Genomic DNA, 23,928 nt, shown 5'->3' with positions numbered 1-23,928 from the left:
TCAAATAATCTCATTTGTTGCTTTTACCACTTAAGTCTCAGTGGGGTGGACGGGATGGAAACTGGAATGAAATCTTTCATTCAGATGGTGGTAGTGAGCAGACAATGGAGAAGATTGATAAATCATAGAAAAAAATGCAAGATAAATAGTTAGCAGAGGGAAATTTGCAGGAATTGAGGATAAAGTTTTGAAGACTGGGGTAACAATGGACATGAAGAAACTAGTTAACAAGATTACCTTTCCTGAAAAGTAAAATAGATTATAATATCCAACAGTGACTCCAAATTAAAGAATTAAAGTGTGATATCAGTCTATCATTGCCAAATACTTTTACAATGCAAATTTCACATGGTACCTAATTATAAGGGTAAATTGTACATGAGCAGTAGTTTGCCACTCACCAGTTATTACCCCATTCAATCATTGTTCCTGGCTGAAAAAATCATACCAATATTAAAACAATATTAAAACTCCATTTACAAATATAATGCATCAGGATCTCAGTATTTTAGTGATTTAAGACAGTAAATGCATCACAAATTTAAGGTGAAGATTCTAATGAATCATACACGGTATATAATCTAAAGAACTTCACAATGCATGAATTATAATCAAGATATTTTCCTCATATTGTTAATTCATTTAGTCACATCATCACCATCATCATAACCTAAAAAGCTTCTTGACACAGTAACACTTAACTGGACCATCTGTCAGTCTGTACAACTATGTACATGTTACATCAAGCATGGTTAATATAGTGGGTAAGTACACTTGAGTTTAGGACTGAGGAATATCATTAGGGAATTGTAGATAGACAAGTTTCTTTATATGTAATCTCAGATGTATTAAAACAGCAGAAACACACATTTCAACCTCGAGATTCCAAAATATGGATGCTCCTGAAGGATGCAGGAGAACAAATGGCCTGTTGTGCCTATGCTGGATCTTTCAACAAGCTAATTAATGTCACTACTACGCTTTCCCCATGGGCTTGTATTTTCTTCAAGTACATGCAGAAAAATCACATATCATAGGTATTACTGAATATGTGTTAACACCAGCTCCAAGAAACTAAGCAGAAGTAGGCTTGAGCCCAATAATGAAAAAAATAACAGAAGTGCAAGCCTGAAGCAGCATGGAGGATGATCCAAGAAATAAAATGTTAAATGTTGCACTTAAAGCCAATTTAGATTGCTACATGTGGTAGGTTTTGGTTTGCTGGCCATTCAACAGCAGTTATTGGGATTTATTCAAATTAGCATGATCTGAAAAACTATTTCAAGTATAGGTTTATCCATCACCAAACATTACAGTAATTTTGGATACTATATGTGTTCCCTCATAACCAATTAATACATTAGTGTTTTGCAGTTTTCAGTTATAATATCTTACAATGGTAATAATAAATGCAGAAATCACAAGTTCCTTACCCTGAGCTGGTATGATCTGAGTTCATAAATATTGGGTCCTGTCCTGGGCAAAGGTTCATTCCAGAAACTGAACTCTAAAAGCATTTGGTTTTTTCGGGAAAGTAGCATTTGTCCCCTTTCCTTCCTAAATTCCATGAACTCCTGCAAAAAAAATACTTAAATTTCACGAATAGCAAAGGCAAATATTCATACTAGTTGGTCATTAGATCAAGAAGCAAAATGTTTTCAATAGGATACAGAATACAGATCCACTGCACTTTCCTTCACTATTTTAAAACCAGCTGCTTCATTCCTTCCTCAAGGCCAGCCTTACATCACTACAGCAAGAAGAAGAAAAAGATCAGTCAAGTAGTTGGGGAGAGAATGCAAAAAGGAACACATTTTTAAACCCTATGCTTAGTTTTATTCTTATAATAATTTTTTTAAGAACATGAATTGGCTAAATGTCATCAGGGCAAAATAATTCTGGTAAATAACAGTACAAAACTTGAAATTATAAAACATTTTTACTCTGTATTTCTGCAATCTATCAACTCCTGGACAAACAGCCAGACTGTTCAGGATGTAAGTTAATCTATGCTTGGATAATACTTGAAGATCTGGTCCTCTCAATTTCAGCCTCCTATGTAACCCTGATTTTCTTTTCATTTTAAAATCTCTCTACCACTGGGAGTTGTGCCATCAGCTCTAGGGTGTGGAATTTTTTTCTAAATCTCATTGCCGCTCTACCTCGAAATGCTCCTTAAAATCTACCCATCTCTAATATTACTTTAACAAACTTGCTGCCAGGTTTTATCTGACAATGCCTCCAAGAATGCAAGGAAATTGGAGCAATAAAAGGCTGCGTAGGCTCTAAAACCACCAATCAATCTGATCATGTCTAATAAGCCCAGGTCTCATCTCCTCATCTGGGTCAATTCCCCACACCCCTCAATTCCCTGATCTTTCAAAATTAAAATCCAGGAGGAAATTGGAAAAACTGTTTACTACGTCACTTGCATTTATATTATCATTTATGCAGTAAAGCATATTACATTGTGAGTGATAGCAATACAAATCGTTGGTGTATACTGTGCATGCCTGCCACATCAAAATTTTTAACGAGATGGAGAAAGAAACAGTTTTAAGTCATCATTGTCATCAACCTAAAATGTTTACTCTCTATACTGAAGCTGGATAAACTGCTGACAAAATTCTAACATTTTAATTTTTTTTTTAAAAAGAGGATAATTTGTTTTGACATAGTTACATACTGCAAATGGAAGAAATTCAACAAGAAAGAAAAAAAGCAGAAGCTTCCTTTTCTGATATTCCTTCGTAGCACAAAACATACTGGCTTATATATGCAAGTTTCAAGTTTTCTACTGTTAATTATAAGAAACACCATTGTACAAAAGGTGTTCATAACTCAGATGTGTCTTCTCTAGTAAGTTTTATATGCAATCACAGAAACTGCTGTAATACTTCATAGGATAAACTATTTCTCTTTCCATTTATGCAGTTTATGTTACAGATGAAATCCATTGTCAAAAACTTTCCTCTTCCACAAGTGATACATGGCATACAATGTCTTCCAGCAATTTCAGCTTTTATGCAGCTTTTTGACTTTCATCTAGTAATGGTAACAGCAGTTTAAACACAATGGTGAAAGCATTACAGTCAATGGATGGTCTTTTTAACTGTATTATAGCTCAACTACTTTACCTTGTTTTGCCTCAGTTTATTCATCACCTCTGTAAGTGCAGGGTAACCTCCACTGTATTTCCACAGATGGACTGAAAAAGACCAAGATAAAGGAATAGCAGGTTTTCTCTATTTCATACTTCAAGATTAGACCATAAAACATAGAAGCAGAATTAGGCCACTTGGCCCATTGAGTCTGCTCCACCATTTCATCATGGCTGATCCAAATTTCCTCTTAGCCCCCAATTTCATGCCGTCTCCCTTCATGCCCTGACCAATAAAAAAAATCTATCAACCTCTGCCTTAAATATACATAAAGACTTGGCCTCCACAGCTGCCTGTGGCAAAGAATTCCACAGATTCACCACTCTCTGGCTGAAGAAATTCCTGACCTCTGTTCTAAAAGGAAGATCCTCTATTCTGAGGCTGTGTCCCCTGGTCTTAGACTCTCCCACCATAGGAAACATCCTCTCCACATCCACTCTATCAAGGCCTTTCACCATTCGATAGGTTTCAAGGAAGTCACCCCTCATTCTTCTGAACTCTAGTGAATATAGGCTTAGAGCCATCAAGTGCTCTTCATATGACAAGCTATTCAATCCTGGAATAATTCCTGTGAACCTCATTTGAAACCTCTCCAGTTTCAGCACATCTTTTCTTTGAATCACAACCAAAGTTAATGAAAGTTCTGGATGGACACACTTTTTGTAACTACTGCTAATAAGGCAAAATACCGTGGATTCCAGTTAATTAGGACACATCAAGACCAGTACGTCTTGGCCCAATTAGCTGAAATTTCATGAAAATAGTTAAAAGGTATAAAAAAGACAAACTGAGTAACAATTCATTTTCCTAATAGTTATTAATAGTGGAATTCATCTGCTGTGTTCTTTTGATTGTAAATGAACAAAATGAGCAGACACCTAGTGAAGATAATGGACTGCCTTAATGCAATGCTTTAAACAATTACATTCTCTAAATCTTCATTTTCATTATAAATTTCAAGACGATTGTCGATACCTTCATAATTCCTAACTTGCTGAAGTAGCAAAATTGTTTCATTTTTAATTTTAGCCAGTTCAGGTATCATCAAGCCTGAATGCTTGAAACAACAGAGGGCAAAAGAGTTCCAAACTGTCTTACTGCTAATTGCTCATCAACTATCAGTGGAACACAAGCACATGCAACTGATGCTATTTAAAAACTGATCACTCTAAGCACGGTGTAGTATTTACTGGCCACACAAATGCACATGACTGATGCTACTTAGAAACTGTTCAGCAAACAGGGAGGTTACTATCATTGTGGGATTTCTGGGGTGTAATAAAATATCTTATCAGGTTTTTCCACCCAAACTCCCTCCACTTCTGTGAACTGGTACACTTCCATTGATACCTCCATATTATTGTCCATTCTTCCTCAGATATAGTTATCCCTCCTTCCTTCTTCCATTTTGTTTTAATGTATGAAGTCCAGTGTGTTTTAAGATTTGACAGACCCTTATACACGCTTGAAATGATTCTACTACCATCATCTGAATTATATGCTTTTCTAAACAGTTCTATCAAACATGTACTTGTCTCGGTTACATTTTTCACGCTCCTATTAACATAATGTCACATCTGCAAATACCGATAAACGTCTTGTTTTTCTAATGTGTTTCTCTTTAAAGCATTTCAAAACTGAACAGTGTTCCTTCTTTCATTATATTGCATAGAACTGTTATTCCTTTAGCTGTCCAGTCCTTAAATCTAGCATCCAGTTCATTTGGCGTAAAATCCAAGTCATATGCACACCATTTAAGAATTACAATATCTTCCTCTAGTTTATGTTCTTTTATAATAGTTTTCCATATTTTAAGAGTCCATTTCACCCATGGGTTGTCAATATCATTTATGTAACTTTGTAGGTTGTTATCAGCCAAAATTGCCTGTATGGGGATGGAAGGTATCTTCTCTTCAATATTTTTCCATTGAGTGTCATATGATGGGTTGCACCAGTATATCATAGCTCTCATCTATGCTGCAAAATAATAATCTCGAAGAGAAGGTAGGCCCATCCCCCCTTTTCCTTGGCTAACCGCAAAGTTTTGAGACGAACTCTAGGTCTTTTACCTTGCCATATATACCTTGGTAACATTTTGTGCCATTCATCAAATTGATTTTGGTTAATCTCTATTGGTAGGGTCTGAAAGAGATATAATAGTCTGGAAAATATATTCATTTTAATGGATTCAATCCTTGAACTGAGACTAAAGAAAAGAATTAGATTCCATCTTGTTATGTCTTCCTTAATTTTTTTTATATGTAAACAATTAATTGCACTTTGATAATTTTGCCAAATCTTTTGGCATGATAATGCCCAAATATTTGAAAGACTGCTCATCAATTTCATCGACTTTACTTCAAACTTCCACCCAGCCCTCAAATCACTTGGTCTATCTCAGACACTTCTCTCCCCTTTCTCAATCTCTCGGTCTCTATCTCTGGAGACAGACTGTCCACTGACATCGTCTATAAGCCCACTGACTCTCTTAACTAGCTCGACTATACCCCTTCCCACCCTGCCACATGCAAAAATGCCATTCCCTATTCCCAGTTCCTCCACCTCTGCCGCATCTGCTCCCAGGATGAGGCTTTCCATTCTAGGACATCTCAAATTTCCTCTTTCTTTAAGAATCGTGGTTTCCCTTCTGCTGTCATCAATGATGCCCTCACCTACATCTCCTCCATTTCCCGCACTTCGGCCCTCACCCCATCCTCCCACCATCACAACAGGGACAGAGTTCCCCTTGTCCTCACCTACCACCCCACCAGCCTCCGGATCCAGCACATTATCCTCCGCAACTTCTGCCACCTTCAACAGGACCCCACCACTAAGCACATCTTTCCCTCTCCACCCCTCTCCGCTTTCCACAGGGATCATTCCCTCTGCAACCCCCTGGTCCACAAGTCCCTCCCCATGGATCTCCCACTCGGCACTTATCCCTGTAAGCGTAAGTGCTACACCTGTCCCTACACCTCCTCTCTTGCCACCATTCAGGGCCCCAAACAGTCCTTCCAGGTGAGGCAACACTTCACTTGTGAGTCTGTTGGGGTCATCTATTGCATCCAGTACTCCCGGTGCAGCCTCCTCCACATCGGTGAAACCTGACACAGATTGGGGGACTGCTTCGTCGGAGGACTGCTTCGTCGAGCACCTCTGCTCTGTCCGCCACAACAGACAGAATCTCTCAGTTGCCACCCACTTCAACTCTGCTTCACAATCCCATTCAGATATGTCCATACACGGCCTCCTCTACTACCATGATGAGGCTAAACTCAGGTTGGAGGAGCAACACCTCATATACCCTCTGGGTAGTCTCCAGCCCCTTGGTATGAACATTGAATTCTCCAACTTCCAGCAATTCCCTCCCCCTCCCTTCCCCTATCCCAGTTTCACTCTGCCCCCTCCCCCAGCTGCCTACTACCTCCCTCATGGTTCCGCCTCCTTCTACTCCCCATTGTGCTTTCCCCTCTTCCTTCTTCACCTTTCCTGCCTATCCCCTCCCCCACTCCTTTATCCTTCCCCTTACTGGTTTTTCACCTGGAACCTACCAGCCTTTTCCTTCCCACCCTCCCCCCCCCACCTTCTTTATAGAGCCTCTGCCCCTTCCCTCTTCAGTCCTGACAAAGGGTTCCAGCCCGAAACGTTAACTGATCGTTTCCACAGATACTGCCCGATCTGCTGAGTTCCTCCAGCGTGTTGTGAGTGTTGCTTTGACGCCAGCATCTACAGAGTATTTTGTATTTGAAAGGGTTATCTACTTTCAATTTCTCTTGATGGGCTATAGTTATATAAAAGTAATTGGGTTTTATCTATGTTGATCTTGAATCCTGATAATTGACCATATTGTTCAAAGGACTGCATCAATTTAGGTAAAGAGTATGTTGGTTGCCCTAGATAGATCAAAATGTCATCCGTGTAAAAGGCCAAGTTATGCGCTGTCCCTTTAATAATAATTCCCCTGATATCTTCATTTTGTCTGATGTATTGAGCTAGTGGTTCCAGATATAATGCGAAGAGTAGCGATGACCATGCAACGACCCTGTCTCGAGTCCCTTTCTAGGGTAAAACTGTTTGATAAATATCCACTGATTTTAATCCTAGCAGTGGGATTGTCAAATAGTGCCTGTATAGTTTTAATAATTGTAGCATGTAAAACAAATCTATATAAAACTTCTATAAAGAAAATTCCAATTAACTGAATCAAATGCCTTTTCAGCGTCCACGCTTATCACTTTGCTTTATTTTTTTTGTATATAATCCATAATGTGTAGGGTCCTTCGTATATTGTCTTGTGTTTGGCATTGTTGTATAAAACCTGTCTGATCATTATGTATCAGTGTAGGTAGAAACTCTTCTAATAGTTTGGCCATGAGGGAGGTAAATAATCTATAATCTACATTAAGAACAGATATTGGTCTTATAATAGTAACCTCCCTGTTTGCTGGAGAAATTGTGGAAATCAAAATGCAAACCTTTACCATATTTTCTGGGATTGCCCCGTTATCAAAGACTATTTGAGTGGGATACACAACGCCCTACAAGACATTTTTAAATGTGAAATATCCTTAGAAATAAGACCATATATTTTGGGTATATACCTCAAGAATGGTTGAAAAGAGATAAATATTTAATGAATATACTGCTGGTGGCTGGTAAAAAGACTCTTACCAGGAAATGGTTATCACAGGAGAGCCCAACTTTAAACACATGGATGGAAATTACAATGGACATTTACAAAATGGAGAAGATAACAGCATCTATCAATCATAAATTGGAACAATTTGATTCATACTGGGAAAATGGTTTAACTACATAACACCTCATAGGCCTGATTTTATTCTCACAAATCAATGATTATGTTGTTAAAAAAGAAATCACTCCCTACTTGTACATAGTTTTCCTTTTGTTTGTTCTCTCTTTTCTTTTCTATAAGTGTATACCTCAGGTAAATACTATGTGAAGATTTGTAGCAAACATGAATATATGATATATACATACAGTATCTGAAATACATCTTATGGAAATGTTTGTATGATGCTGAATTTCAATAAAAAAATGTTCAGCAATATTCTCCTGTCCTAATTAAGCAGCAGTGTCCCAAATCAATAAATGGAATCTGGGCTATTTTCTCTATTTAGTTTTTGCTCTTTAAGAGTTGTCCCAAATAAACGGCTACACTGATTAGCCAATGACCCTATTAACAAGAATTCACTGTACTCATTTCTGGGTAGTTGTACAATTAAGTTAAAACTAATTTTTACATGGCTCCATACCACCATAAAAATCTGAAATTAAGTTAGTTAAATTACAATCATTGGTCATGTCTGTATATACATTTAGAGATACGATTAGATAGGTTAGTTCTATAATCTTTTTTTTTAAATGGGAATCAAAAGGATTTATTAAGCCTCACAAAAGACAAGATGTCACAAAAATTAAGCTTAGTACTATGTTTCAGTAACAAAAAACACTTCAGGATGGAATACATCATAAAGAAGATAAAACATTCAAAAATTAAAACTACAATCATGTTTATGTAAATAAATGAAATGCTTCTGTCCAATCTAACTTTAATTAGTTACCACATTTGGTAAGTAAATGCTGGATGCACCCAAAACCTGCCAGTTTTTGCACCCAAAACATCATTCTTATACCAGCTGTCTCGTCAATCTGTCCAGTCCAGATAAAGCATCTCAACCCAAAATGTCAAATATTCATTTCCCTTTATGGATGCTGTCTGATTGCTGAGTTCCTCCAATGCTCTTGTGTGCTGTTCTTGATTTCCAGTACCTACAGTCTTGTATCTCAAGTTTTAATTAACACGCTTTGCCATAATGCTAAAAAAGTCCTAACACATACAAATAAAATATTTATATAACTCATACCAGCTTGATCCTGCTCTCCGTACCATGTATTCCATGTCCCTACGAGCTCACAAGGGTATTTGTCATCTTTGTGAATCTTTGGTAATACATCTATGCTGCAAAAAAAAAACAAGCAATGTTAATTGTAGATATTTTGTAACCTTTGCAATTTCTTAATATTCTAGTCCAATGGGCTAAAACCTTTATCGTCCAAAACTATACAGATAAGCGGCCTGCTTTTAGGAGAATATTTGGGAATATAAAATGCATCAGGATATCCACTTTGATTGCACCAGCATACTGCAGTACTATTTTGTGTATTCATTAGTCTCGTGTATTCATTAGTCTCCCTGCTTACTCTTTCTTCAAGCAATTCACTCTAACAACTTGTGAGATTATTAAATTTTGACATGTTGACACTGCACTCCTATGCCTGGATTCTTGAGTCTGGGTTTAACATGTTGATACAAGCAACAGAATTTTATTTAACTGGTGCATTTTCTGCAAAATCAGAATTTTTTGAAGGATTCTCGTTTTAAGCAGACAACTTGCTACCTTTGTTTTCAAACTGGAAATATAAGGATGCAGTTAAGGGGAAAGTGAGAATAAGTTAAGACAGACAACAGAATCAACAGGGCAGAAGGCTCAAGAAGGAATCATACAGTATGGCCAAGTGAAATAGGAATTGATATGAAAGGTGAGGGGAGTAATGAATTAAAAGTATTGTATATGAATGCACGGAGTATAAGAAATAAAGTAGATGAGCTTGAGGCACAGTTGGAAATTGGTAAGTATGCTGTTGTGGGAATAACAGAGGATGGCTTCAAGTGGACAGGGCCTGGGAAATGAATATTCAAGGGTATACGTTCTATCGAAAGGACAGACTGATGGGCAGAGGGAGTGGGGTGGTTCTGTTGGTGAGTAATGATATACAGCCCCTTGCGAGGGGGGACATAGAATCAGGAGACGTAGAGTCAGCATGGATAGAACTGAGAAATTCTAAGGGTAGAAAGACCCTAATGGGAGTTATCTACAGGCCCCCAAACAGTAGTCTGGATGTAGGGTGTAAGTTGAATCAAGAGTTAAAATTGGCATGCAGCAAAGGTAATGCTACAGTTGTTATGGGGGATTTCAACATGCGGGTAGACTGGAAGAATCAGGGTGGTACTGGACCCCAAGAAAGGGAGTTTGTGAAGTGCCTCCAAGATGGATTCTTAGAATAGCTTGTACTGGAGCATACCAGAGAGAAGGCAATTCTAGATTTAGTGTTGTGCAATGAACCGGATTTGATCAGGGACCTCGAGGTAAAGGAGTCATTAGGAGGTAGTGACCATAATATGATAAGTGTTAATCTACAAATTGAGAGGGAGAAGGGAAAATCAGAAGTGTCAGTATTACAGTTAAACAAAGGGAACTATGGAGCTAAGGGAGGAGCTCGCCAAAGTTCAATGGAACAATACCCTAGCAGGGATGACAGTGGAACAACAATGGCAGGTATTTCCGGGAATAATGCAGAAGGTGCAGAATCAGTTCATTCCAAAGAGGAAGGAAGATCCTAAAGGGAGTAAGGGGAGGCCGTGGCTGACAAGGGAAGTAAAGGACAGTATAAAGATAAAAGAGAAGAAGTATAACATAGCAAAGGTGAGTGGGAAGCCGGAGGATTGGGAAACTTTTAAAGAGCAACAGAAGATAACTAAAAAGGTAATACGAGGAGAAAAAATGAGGTACGAAGGTAAACTAGCCAAGAATATAAAGGAGGATAGTAAAAGCTTCTTTACGTATGTGAAAAGGAAAAAAATAGTTAAGACCAAAATTGGGCCCTTAAAGACAGAAAAGGGTGAATTTATTATGGGGAACAAGGAAATGGCAGACGAGTTGAACAGGTACTTTGGATTTGTCTTCACTAGGGAAGACACAAACAATCTCCCAGATGTAATAGTGGCCAAAGGACCTAGGGTAATGAATGAATTGAAGGAAATTTATATTAGGCAAAAAATGGTGTTGGATAGGCTGTTGGGGCTGAAGGCTGATAAGTCCCCGGGACCTGATGGTCTGCATCCCAGGGTACTTAAGGAGGTGGCTTTAGAAATCGTGGATGCATTGGTAATCATTTTCCAATGTTCTATAGATTCAGGATCAGTTCCTGTGGATTGGGGGGGTGGCTAATGTTGTCCCACATTTCAAGAAAGGAGGGAAGAGAGAAAACAGGAAATTATAGAATGGTTAGCCTGACGTCAGTGGTGGGAAAGATGATGGAGTCAATTATAAAAGACGAAATTATGACACATTTGGATGGTAGTAACAGGATAGGTCCAAGTCAGCATGGATATACGAAGGGGAAGTCATGCTTGACTAATCTTCTGGAATTTTTTGAGGATGTAACTATGAAAATAGACAAGGGAGAGCCAGAGAATGCAGTGTACCTGGACTTTCAGAAAGTCTTTGATAAAGTCCCACATAGGAGATTAGTGGGCAAAATTAGGGCACATGGTATTGGGGGCAGAGTACTGACATGGATTGAAAATTGGCTGGCTGACAGAAAACAAAGAGTAGCGATTACGGGGTCCCTTTCGGAATGGCAGGCGGTGATCGGTGGGGTACCGCAGGGTTCAGTGCTGGGACCACAGCTGTTTACAATATACATTAATGATTTAGATGAAGCGATTAAAAGTAACATTAGCAAATTTGCAGATGACACAAAGCTGGGTGGCAGTGTGAAATGTGAGGAGGATGTTATGAGAATGCAGGGTGACTTGGACAGACTGGGTGAGTGGGCAGATGCATGGCAGATGCAGTTTAATGTGGATAAATGTGAGGTTATCCACTTTGGTGTTAAGAATGGGAAAGCAGATTATTATCTAAATGGAGTCAAGTTAGGAAAAGGGGAAGCACAATGAGATCTAGGTGTTCTTGTACGTCAGTCACTGAAAGCAAGCATGCAAGTACAGCAGGCAGTGAAGAAAGCTAATGGCATGCTGGCCTTCATAACAAGGGAGTATAGGAGCAAAGATTAACTTTTAACACCTCTATTGTAAAAGGCGATTGACAAGGAGTTCAAACATACAATATACAAATGGTCTATATTCATAACTGATAAGCCTATTCCATATAAAAATACACAAAATGCAGGAGGAACTCAGAAGATCAGGGAACATCCATGAAAATGAACAAGCAGTCATCGTTTTGGCCCAAAAGCATGGATGCAACCTGACCACCTGAGTTCCTCCAGCATTGTGAGTATGCTACTTTGGATTTCCAGCATCGGCAGAATTTCTTGTGTGTTGTATAAAAATAGCAGTTTTCTGGTCACTCTTCAGGACAGTGTGAGTGACAGGGGCCATGCTGTTCCCCTTATGCATAAGTAAAATAAAAAAGAATGTTTGAGTCGTAAGAGTGCATGTATTTTGGGCCCAGGTACTCTATTAAGTGAGCAAAAGTTAAAGAAGGAAAAGACACAGGAAGGACAGGCAAAGTATAAAACTACCTCAGTTTTTGAAAAGAAACAACTAGCATCAGTCTGAGGATGAACAAGAAGCTGCACCGCTGCTTTCCCAGGCACAGTTTCAACAAGGCCCAGGACAAGTGGCACCTCTAACACTCAGTGAGGCTGGCATCAGATGGTGCCCAGCCACAGGCAGTGGTGACCAATAGCACTATCGGAGATAGAAAGCAGAGGCGATGAGCAAAATATTGATTTAAATGCATCTTGAACTGACCTAGTAGGAGCTCTGACAAAATGTGTCTCTCACACCATAGATTGGCATTAAAAAAAGTATTGGACAGAAGACAATAATGTTAATGAATATGTGGAACTTGTGCATAATATAAAGTGTTCCAGATTCATTTTAGAAGCGGCGATGTCCATCCTAATAAACTATTGTAAATAAATTGTGACATGGATTAAAGGAAAACATGTATTGTTCAGATAAGAAGAGTTAAATAAAATTGCAAGTGTTTTACAATATTGCCAAAAGCAATTGCAACATCAAGGGATTAAAGCTGTTAAGGGGAATGGGGACAATACTTGTGACTGCCCCATTATAGCATCTGGACAATATTGTACGTTGCTTTAAAAGTATTGCGATAGCTGTCCTATACAATTTAACTGTTATTTTAACTTACAGTTTTGTTTTATATATAACTAAATTATACACATATGGATCATGTGATCCACTTGTGACTGGTAATTTTTATTTTGAACAGCGTAGTTATTTAGATAATATTATTCTAAATGTGAAGTAAATTCTAAATGGGCTTTACAGTTCTTTGATCCAACAAATATAGAAATAGGACAGTAGACACAGTAGGGGTAAAACGTGGAGGTGTCTACGAAGGGTATGTTTAGTTTGCGGACAGTCTGGCCACTGGGCTTGAAGATGCCCTCAGGCCAAGGCAACTTTGATATCAGTTTCCACCTCCACCATCACCCATAGACTACGCAGTTCAAATAAGCCGTACAGACAGTACTCAAGAACTTGTGTGAGTCTAATTCTGACCAATGTAAAATGCCACCTGCAGAAAGCTCATATGCAACTTTTCTTTGATGGCTTTTCCTTCTGAGCTGCTACTGGAAAAAAAAATTGTAGAAAATTTTACTGGATATGTGGTGTATGTACATCATATAACAGCTGAGGTGCCACAGCCACCTTTGAGAATGGGAGATTCACGACCATAAACAGCAACTATATGATTTGCCAGAGACATAACCCCAAAAGTCACTGCCACATATCTGCCACTGCTGGGCCCTCCTTATTTTTACATCTCCCAATGGACTTTATGCAGTTGCCTAAATGTTTGCGTTGTAATTATGCACTTGTTATTTTGTTTGTTACCTTCATGGCCAAAAGCTTATCCAACTCAGAGAAACGATGTAGCAACTTTTGATCATTTTTATTATGAGAATTTATTTCTTAGTTTGGAATCCCTCAGAAAAGTCTTGTGATAACTGCCCTCACTTTAGGAATAAAGTTATCTTGGAATTAACAAAAGCCTTATAGCATAAGCATCATTTCACCTGCCCTTACTACCATCAATCTTACAGGTCAGCTGAAAGGCAGATACAGGGTGCTGAAAAACAGATTAGTTAAATTGTGCAATGAGCTCAAGCTAAAGTAGCCAGAAGCACGTCCACTGGCCCCCATGACAATGCACTGCACTCTGAACTGCGTAACATTCCTATCTCTGCATGAGATAGTTTTGGGACATCCCTTGGGCTTGCCAGTCACCTCTTTTTTTAATGAAACAGCTAAATATCCATACTATAAGTGAAAGCATATTGCAGTATTGTATAGCACTAACACAAGCTCTTAAAGGTTCCCATCAACAGGTACTTGACGCCCAGAAGACAATGCTGGCTGCAGTATCAGCCCTACCATCCAGGAGACTGGGTATTGGGGAGAGCCTACAGACAGAAGAACTGTCTGGAACCATTTCAAGTGTTGCTGACCACAGTTACTGCTTTTAAGATCCAAGGAAAGCTGACTTGGATATACGGCTCGCACATTAAGCCAGAAGTGCTACTGGACCAGGGAACAGGTGGCCAGAAAAACATTGATGATAAGGACTGATGGACTGAACTCTTGATCTTTGCTATTTGCCACCTTAAATAGTATTATAAGTTTTGAGTGACCTGGACATCTAATTTCCACCTAAATGCACAAGTAGCTCATCACAGTAATGCTCCTAACATGTTCCCCTCGCCTTAGCTTTGAATATGCATAGTGTACACACTGGTCAGGTTGGTGGATGCTCTCCAGAACTGGCCTATACATTCAGAAGGTGGCTTGTCAATGCATGTATATCCCTGGATTGTAATGAGTTTGGTTCTGTGTTTTACTTTGATAACAAAACTGGAACTGTATGGAACAGCATTGCCCATAGAAAAGAATCTTGCCAATACAACTGTTTTGAGGGAGAGTATACACCTACTTATAATGGTTGCATAAACCCCCTGCTCTGGTGCTGCTTCTTGGGGATAGGGTGAAGTATATTAGTGTGACCATTAAGGGATGGGACTAGACTTGGGTAACAGTACATGCAATGTCTATACTGCTAGTGACCCTCCAAATGCCATTAATGGTGTTTACTAGTTAAGTTGTCGACAGGCCTATCACTGGCTGCCAGGGGTACCTCTTCAAAATGGGATCTTTGGCCTGAACCAAAGCCGTGGAGAGGTCATTGTTATCTGGCCTATGTAGTACCACAGATGTACCATCAGCCAACTCTCTCTCTCTATATCCTATTGTGTGGAGCTGCCATCAAAGGACTATGGAAACTGAGTGCGTCTGGATTGTAGCATGCCTGTTCTGGGAATCTGCCAGAGTGGCTTGTGAAAGCATTAACATAGTCTCAGCATTGCTGGAGAAACTGGCCACGACCATAGTCTCAGCACTACACAACAACAGCCAGGCCATCAATGACATTATTGCCAAACTGCTGGCAAACCACACTGTGGCCCCAAAATCAAACTTTGATAATAAATTTCGTTGAGCTTGAAAGTCACCATATACAACCCTGAGATTCACTTTCTTGCAGGCATACAAAATAAATCCATAAAAGAATAACAACTAAAATAGAATCAATGAAAGACGGCAACAACTTGGGCATTCAACCAGCGTGCAAAAGAAAACAAACTATACAAATACAAAAAGAAAGAAATAATAATAAATAAATAAACAATAAATATTGAGAACATGAAAAGAAGAGCCCTTGAAAGAGAGTCCAGAGGTTGTGGGAACACAGGATAGGGCAAGTGAAGTTGAGTGAAGTCATCTTCTTTGATTCAAGAGCCTGATGAATGAGAGATAATAACTGATCATCAACCTGATGTTATGAGTCCTAAGGCTCCTGTATCTTCTTCCTAATGGTAGCAGCGAGAAGAGAGCATGTCCTGAGTGGTGGGGGTCCCTGATGATGGATGCTGCTTTCCTGCGACAATGCTTCATGCAGATGTGCTCAATGGTGGGGAATGCTTTACCTGTGATGGACTGTGCCGTATCCACTACTTTTTGTAGGATTTTCCATTCAAGTGCATTGGTGTGTCCATACCAGGCTGTGACGCAGCCAGAAAATACTCTTCACTACACATCGATAGAAGTTAGTCGAAGTTTTAGGTGTCATACCAGATCTTCACAACTTCCTAAGGAAGCAGAGGTGCTGCTGTGCTTTCTTCATAATTGTACTCATGAACTAGACCCAGGACAAGTCCTCCGAAATAATAATACTGAGGAATTGAAAGTTACTGACCCTCTCCACCTCTGATCCTCCAATGAGGATTGGCTCATGGACCTCTAGTTTCCTCCTCCTGAAGTCAATACAGCTCCTTGGACTTGCTGACATTGAGTAAGAGGATGTTGTTATTTGCATCACTCAGCTAGACTTTCAATCTTCCACCTTCTGGCACTAGACTTTCTGTTATTAAAGAGAGGTGGTGCTTGTGCCACTATTAGCTAGGCATGTTGCTTGTATGTTCCTGATATCAACAGCCAAATATCCCTGATGAAACTGTCAGAGATTCAGAGACTCTGCATTCTTGAAATTCACTCAGATCTATGTTGTCCTCCACTAGACAAAGAGAAGGAACTGTGGAAGTTGTGGTAAGGCAACGGTTAATGATAACAAATAGGCAATAGTACTAATGGGGCAGTAGTGGTCAAGTGAGACCACTGTAAACACCTCTGCTTATGACAGATAGGCAGGGGTGACTGCAGCAGTGTGTACTCAAGCCAGACAAGTGAGGCCTCTGTAGTCACACTTTTCTAGAAAGGTCTTACTAAAACAGTGTCCCTTTACACAAGATGGGATGCCAGAGACAGATGGGACAAGAATAACAGAAGTATGTGAAATACACTCAGCCACTAAGGAACAACTTCTTTACTAATTTCAAAACATCATCGGTTGTCAGCTCAAAGTCAGATTGACTTTTAATGAATATTGTGATTAATATCCACAACTGATAAGCCAATTCTGTATTATAGACAGCAGTTTTCTGTTTAGACTTCAGAACAGTGTAGGTGACAGGGGTCATGCTGTTCTCCTTGTGCACAGCTAAAATAAAAAGAATGTTTGAGTTATAAGTGTGTTCATGTTCTGGGTCCAGTTACTTTAGTTACTTTGTTTTATTATTGGTGACAAACAAGCAAGTGCTCTTGCACCTGATAAGTGATGTAGCCATCAGAAAATAAATCTTCAGTTTACAATATAACAAAGAATTCAATGCCATTTTAAAATATAAATCATGGACAAGTGTACAGTGGCTCGTATCTACCGCAGTTTTGTTGGCACACCTGATTAGCACACCAAACACTCAGCTGTATGAATAGATACAAAACCCAATCTTCATGCATGCAATTTTAAAAACAGAAATCTTGAACTTAGAGAATGAAAGATAAGCCAAATCCATGTTTCACACTGATCACCATTGAGGATATTAGACATTAGTTAGGAAGCAGGAAGGAAAGGGTTTTTCTAATGTTCTTAAGCATTTTACATATTCTTCAGTTTTATTTTTCTAATTTTTTTTAAAATAGGAATTTTAGTTTTTCAATTATTCATTTCAGTTTTGTTTCTCAACATCCTTGTAATTCAGCATTCAGAGTTGCCCTGCTTCACCAGCTATGTAAACCTATCACATTATTTTAGGGGTAAGTCTCTGATCTATACCATCTGTGGTCTCCCTGCCATCTGGATCTCACCACTCCAAGGGAGCAGAATGCCAACAATGCATGCCTTTAATATCAGGCTTAGAAGAGTACAAGCCTTTTGAAACCAAAGGCTACAAGTTCAGGCAGCAGACAGCAAACAACATACAACATGATCAAGCCAAAAGTATCTCAGGTTAGTACGATTACATAATTTTTATCAAAATAAACTTGAAATTACCTGAATGCTAGCTACAGATTGTTAAACACATTATGCACATCAGGTCAAGCTTTTCTTCATTCAAAAATAAGAGTATTCCTGGACACTTTTTCTAATACAAATACTGGTACTGTACTTCATAAATATTCCCAATCTCCTTAGCTAAAGTAATAAATAACATGAGATTTTTTTTTTTTTTAAGTGTTACTGGCTGTTAATCATTTAGAAGATTAAAAATACTATATTATGGAGTAGTATTATGCACATTCTGCTACAGCTTAAAAGAAAACAAATTTCTAAGATGAAAGATCAGCAAACTGAGAAATAGATGTACTTCAGACAATCACACATTTCTTTAGCCAAAATAACTTAAGAGATTGAACTTTATCTTACCAAAGCTTGTTGTAAGCCTCTAGGGATTCTGGTTTTACACTGTGAACTGGAAAGAAAATGTTTACAGTTAAGCTGGAAACTCTTTGAAAATAAGGCATCCCTTAACAGACCAGAAGACACTGTGAATACTTACACTGAATTTTGTATAGGCTGCTTGTTTCTTTTTTAGCTAGCAAATTTGAATGAGCATCTTTGCGTGGATCCACCTTTCTGACAAACAGCGATTTAAACCAGCTATCCTCCCTGTTGTTGAATGAAGTTGCAGACAATGCCCTGTATAGAAACGTGAACAGTTACCTCAGAAAGAAATTGGGAGCATGGCTACTTATTTTTTGAACATTGTTTATTAGGTCAATCTTTATTTCCCAGTCGGACTTTACCCTGATAGGTACATAACAGGTGCTAATTATGATAATTCCTAGAGAGGGTGCAAATAATATTCACTAGAATAGTTCCAGGGATGAGGAAGTGAGTGAAGAATAAATTGGAAACTAAAGATGTACATCACTGCAAAACAATTATCCCTCTTTTTCCCCATTCATGATGTCTTCAAGCTCAGACAGGTTGACCACGTTATCCTTCTCCAAAGCCTCCCCACCTTCAACCATCCAGATAGGAGCACATCAACTGGCTCCATTCTTACTTAGGCAGAGGCAGAGAATTATAAGCAAAGTCCTTCTCCTTCCATAACTACATCATTACCTTTAGTATCATAGAACAGAACCAAATGCAGATCTTTGTATTTTTTATCCACATCCTGTGACATAGCAACATAGCTGAAAACCATATGCATGCTGACAATCAGTTTTATCTAAACACCGCCTCTTTTAGCTATTATCTCCAATAATGATTTAAACCTTTTTTAACATGTTTCCTACAAATAATGCTGTGAAGACCAAAACTGTAGCCTGTTATTTGTCACAAACTCAAAACCTTAATCACTGACTCCCTTCCTCCATCTGTTAATTTTCTAAAATTGAATGACATTGCCCAAAATCATGGTGTAACACCTGATTGGGCTGTGCTTCAGCCCATGTATACATGTAATCAAACTGTCTATTTCTTTTTCTGTAACACTTCAAGTCCATTGCTGCCTCAACTCATCTTGTAATACATTTATTATTATCTATCGACTTAATCATTTCAATGTGTTCCTCATCAATTACTTCCATTCTACTCTTGTTAAGTCTCTGCTCTAATGGAGCTAATGTACACTTTTCTATTTACCATCACCCTTGTACCTGGTGACTTACCCTAATTCCCACTGAATCAGTTTTAAAATTCTCGTCCTCAATTTCAAATTTCTCTGTTGTCTCCCCTCCCTATTTTCTTCCTGTCCTAAATTTTTAGGTATCTGTAATCCTTTCATATTTATAAGACTATAAGGTATAGGAGTAGAAGTAGGCTATTCGGCCCATCGGGTCTGCTCTGCCATTCAATCATGGACTTATCCAATTCTTCCAGTCATCCCCACTCCCCTGCCTTCTCCCCATACCATTTAATGCCCTGACTAATCAAGAACCCATTTATCTCTGCCTTAAATGCACCCAATGACTTGGCCTCCACAGCCGCTTGTGACAACAAATTCCACAGATTTACCACCCTCTGACTAAAGTAATTTCACATTTCTGCTCTAAATGGATGTCCTTCAATCCTGAAGTCGTGCCCCCTTGACCTAGACTCCCATACCATGGGAAATAACTTTGCCATATTTAATCTGCTCAGGCCTTTTAACATTCGGAATGTTTCTATGAGATTCCCCCCCCCCCCATTCTCCTGAAGTCCAGGGAATACAGCCCAAGAATGCCAGACATTCCCAGTAACCCTTTCATTCCTAGAATCATTCTCATGAATCTTCTCTGAACCCTCTCCAATGTCAGTATATCATTTCTAAGGAGCCCAAAACTACACACAATACTCCAAGTGTAGTTCCACGAGTGCCTTATAGAGCCTCAACATCACATCCCTGCTCTTATATTCTATACCCCTAAAAATGAATGCCAACATTGCATTCACCTTCTTCACCACCATCTCAACCTGGAGGTTAACCTTTAGTGTATCCTGCACAAGGGCACCCAAGTCCCTTCGCATCTCTGCATTTTGAATTCTCTCCCCATCTAAATAATAGTCTGTCCATTTATTTCTTCCACCAAAATGCAAGAGCATACACTTTCTAACATTGTATTTCATTTGCCACTTCTTTGCTTATTCCTCTAAACTATCCAAGTCCCTCTACATCTACCCGCTCATCCGCCTATCTTTGTATCATCAGCAAATTTAGCCACGAATCCATTAATACCATTGTCCATATCATTGACATACATCGTAAAAAGCAGCGGTCCCAACACCGAGCCCTGTGGAACTCCACTGGTAACCAGCAGCCAGCCAGAAGGGGATCCCTTTATTCCCACACTCTGTTATCCACTAATCAGCCAATGTTCCACCCATACTAGTAACTTCTCCATAATTCCACAGGCTGCTATCTACTAAGCAGCCTCATGTGCGGCACCTTGTCGAAGGCCTTCTGAAAATCCAAGTACACATCTACTGAATCTCCTTTGTCTACCGTGCTTGTAATTTCCTCAAAAAACTGGAGTAGGTTAGTCAGGTAGGATTTTTCTTTCAGGAAACTATGCCTGCTTTTGCCTATCTTGTCATGTGCCTCCAGGTACTCCATAATCTCACCCCTAACAATCAATTCCTACAACTTTTCAACCACTGATGTCACGCTAACAGGTCTATAGTTTCCTTTCTATTAAGCTTATTTGATTTTAGAACATAAAACATAGAATAGTACAGCACAGTACAGGCCCTTCGGCCCACAACATTGTGCCGACCCTTAAACCCTGCCTCCCATATAACTCCCCACCTTAAATTCCTCCATATACCTACCTAGAAGTCTCTTAAATTTCACTAATCTATCTGCCTCCACCACTGACTCAGGCAGTGCATTCCACACACCAACCACTCTCTGAGTAAAAATCCTTCCTCTAATATCCCCTCTGAACTTCCCACCCCTTACCCCTTACCTTAAAGCCATGTCCTCTTGTATTGAGCAGTGGTGTCCTGGGGAAGGGGCACTGGATGTCCATTCTATCTATTCCTCTTAATATCTTGTATACCTCTATCATGTCTCCTCTCATCCTCCTCCTCTCCAAAGAGTAAAGCCCTAGCTCCCTTAATCTCTGATCATAATGCATACTCTCTAAACCAGGCAGCATCCTGGTAAATCTCCTCTGTACCCTTTCCAATGCTTCCACATCCTTCCTATAGTGAGGCGACCAGAACTGGATACAGTACTCCAAGTGTGGCCTAACCAGAGTTTTATAGAGCTTCTAAGATCTTAATAAATTTGCTCCCTAAACCTACCCGGCTATTTCTCTCTCTTCCATCCTTTACAAACTATTCCACCAGGCTTCTGATCGTCTAGCATGATGCATGGTTCTGTGCAAACTTATTTTAATAACACATCATGGAACCTGTCAAAGACACAACTTATGTGGCAATACCTATAAAAAGTGCGGTAGGGTGACATGGAGTAAAATAAGTGGGAATCTGCAAACAGTGGTTAAAATTCAGAAAGATAAATATAGGCTTGGGAACTAAGGTTAGATATGGTTAAGTGTAAACCCACATATGATAAAATTAAAAGTATAATGAATGATGATAATGTAAGTTATACTGCACAGGACAGCAGAATCAGAGGGGTACTAGCAAACGGACAACTGAATCCATAAGAACATTAGAAAAGAGAATTTGTAGAAAGTACTAGTCTGACATCATGGAATATGTTACATGCTATACAATGTCGGCACCCAGAGATCCATAAAGGTCCTTCCCTGTCATATGCTTTTCTATATTCCTATTCATACATGGACCCCCTTCAGTCTCTTTTCACTTATCGCTTAAATTCTACAAAAGCAAGTTTTTCCTTTCCATTCAAAAGATGCTCTGTTTAGAAGCAATGTAGGTGGAAGCAGTCATGAGCACAATACAAGTAACATTTCCCCATTCCTTGAGAGTAATATTTTAATTCAGAATGCCAGGGTAGTATCAAACAAACCATTTAGCTTTTACCTGCTTGAACAGTCAAATGGTCCAGAGTTACAAATTTTGATTGCAACTGAAAACCAAACTAAACACTGTGCATAATGAGAGTAAAATTAGAGGGTGATGTTTAGCTTCAGTGCTTGGGAAGCATAGCACACTTAAAAATGTTGAACCTTAAAGGAAGTTAAACTAGGGCAGCATCAGGTCTCAAAAGTTTCATGGCACTAATTTGAAGAACAGAAGGGAGGTGAGCCTGTCCTAATCAATATACCTACATCCTTTAATCAACTCTAGTTAAAGTGTCATCTGGTCATTACCATAATTGTGTTATATTGCACACTTTCTAAATTATACAGTGACTTGCCTACAAAAGTATATTACTGTAAATATTACAAATAAGGGTTATATAAATGAGAGCCTTTAAGTTTCAATTTTGTAAATATTCAATATATGATTTATTGAATTTAAGACTTAATATTTCTTACTATCTAATCCCACAAACACAGTATTATTTTTATGAGTCCTGAAGAAAGGTCTCGGCCCAAAACGTCGATAGTTTGTTCATTTCCATAGATGCTGCCTGACCTGCTGAGTTCCTCCATCATTTTGTGTGTGTTTCTCTGGATTTCCAACATCTGCAGAATCTCGCGTGTTTATTATTTTGTTTACTGCAGCTTAGCTGCAAATAAATCATTTTCTCGCTTAGAATGAACGTACTCCAAAAAAAGATGTTGAAACGTTTCAGCTAAGGGACAGGACAATTATCTATGTAATTACAAAAGATGCAACTGTTACAGATAATGACCTTGACTAAATAAAATCCCCAAATCAAATCTCTTAAAAGAAACTTTAGAAATAAGGCTTAAAGCCCACCAATTGTCGGCGATTCTGATGGTTGTAATAAAGTACATGATAAATTGATGTTGCTTTAGCCGACAACTTTGCTGATTAGCGGTATTTTGTTAAAGATAGCGGCGCACCTGTCATTTGACAAAAAGAAAGGGGCCTGTTGACAAACTTTACCTCAGTTTACGCACTCCAACAACGCACAGCCACAGGCGGCAAAACAATATTGGGTGCGGATCTTTCCGTGCACTGACCTGGTTAGAGTTAACGTGGCGGTGCCGGCATCTAAAGGTAAAACGCGGTGCTCGCTTCGAGGCCGGGCTGCAACCCTCCTGGCACCGGTTGCAACGCTCAGGAGAACTCTAGCCGCCATCTTGCCGTGGAGGTGACATTCACCCCGCAATGATTACATACACGCATGCGCCGTTAGGCGTCGGGGCGGAGACAAGCGGTCTGGAGCCGCTGGCATTCAAGAACGTGCGAGATGAGACTGCTTTAAAGGAGTGTTATGATTAACCCGCAAAAATTTTGCGTTGCTGATTTTTGGCCCTATTGCTGTGAATTAGGATCTATGTTTAAATGAAGCAATTGGGGTGAAAAGACTCAAGCAAAATTTGAAGGTTCCCAAAGTTTATAAGAACTTTTGATTTAGACGTTTTTTTAATTGTTAAACTTCACTATCATTGACATTTTGTTTCAGTTCACGTCGGCAGCTTTTTGGTCACAAAACTCGAATCCCACACTTTGTTGCC

General features: G+C 39.1%; 1 protein-coding gene across 1 annotated transcript in view; it reads right to left on the bottom strand.

The window, feature by feature from the left end:
* The window catches only part of LOC140187506 (protein NipSnap homolog 2-like), a 38,364-nt gene extending 14,784 nt beyond the window's left edge, over positions 1–23,580 (bottom strand). The window contains exons 1-7 of the mRNA XM_072242850.1: positions 23,431–23,580; positions 18,414–18,553; positions 18,281–18,326; positions 9,050–9,144; positions 3,138–3,208; positions 1,434–1,574; positions 402–433 (exon numbers count right to left, since the gene is read on the bottom strand). Coding sequence (XP_072098951.1) covers positions 402–433; positions 1,434–1,574; positions 3,138–3,208; positions 9,050–9,144; positions 18,281–18,326; positions 18,414–18,553; positions 23,431–23,549 — 644 coding nt within the window. The 5' untranslated portion in view covers positions 23,550–23,580. The remainder of the gene's footprint in view (positions 1–401; positions 434–1,433; positions 1,575–3,137; positions 3,209–9,049; positions 9,145–18,280; positions 18,327–18,413; positions 18,554–23,430) is intronic.
* Between the last annotated feature and the right edge of the window lie 348 nt (positions 23,581–23,928).

Source organism: Mobula birostris, chromosome 25 (genome assembly GCF_030028105.1).
Source record: "Mobula birostris isolate sMobBir1 chromosome 25, sMobBir1.hap1, whole genome shotgun sequence".
Lineage (NCBI taxonomy): Eukaryota > Metazoa > Chordata > Chondrichthyes > Myliobatiformes > Myliobatidae > Mobula > Mobula birostris.
Note: the sequence above shows the minus strand (reverse complement) of the source record. Positions and strands in the feature narration are given on the sequence as shown.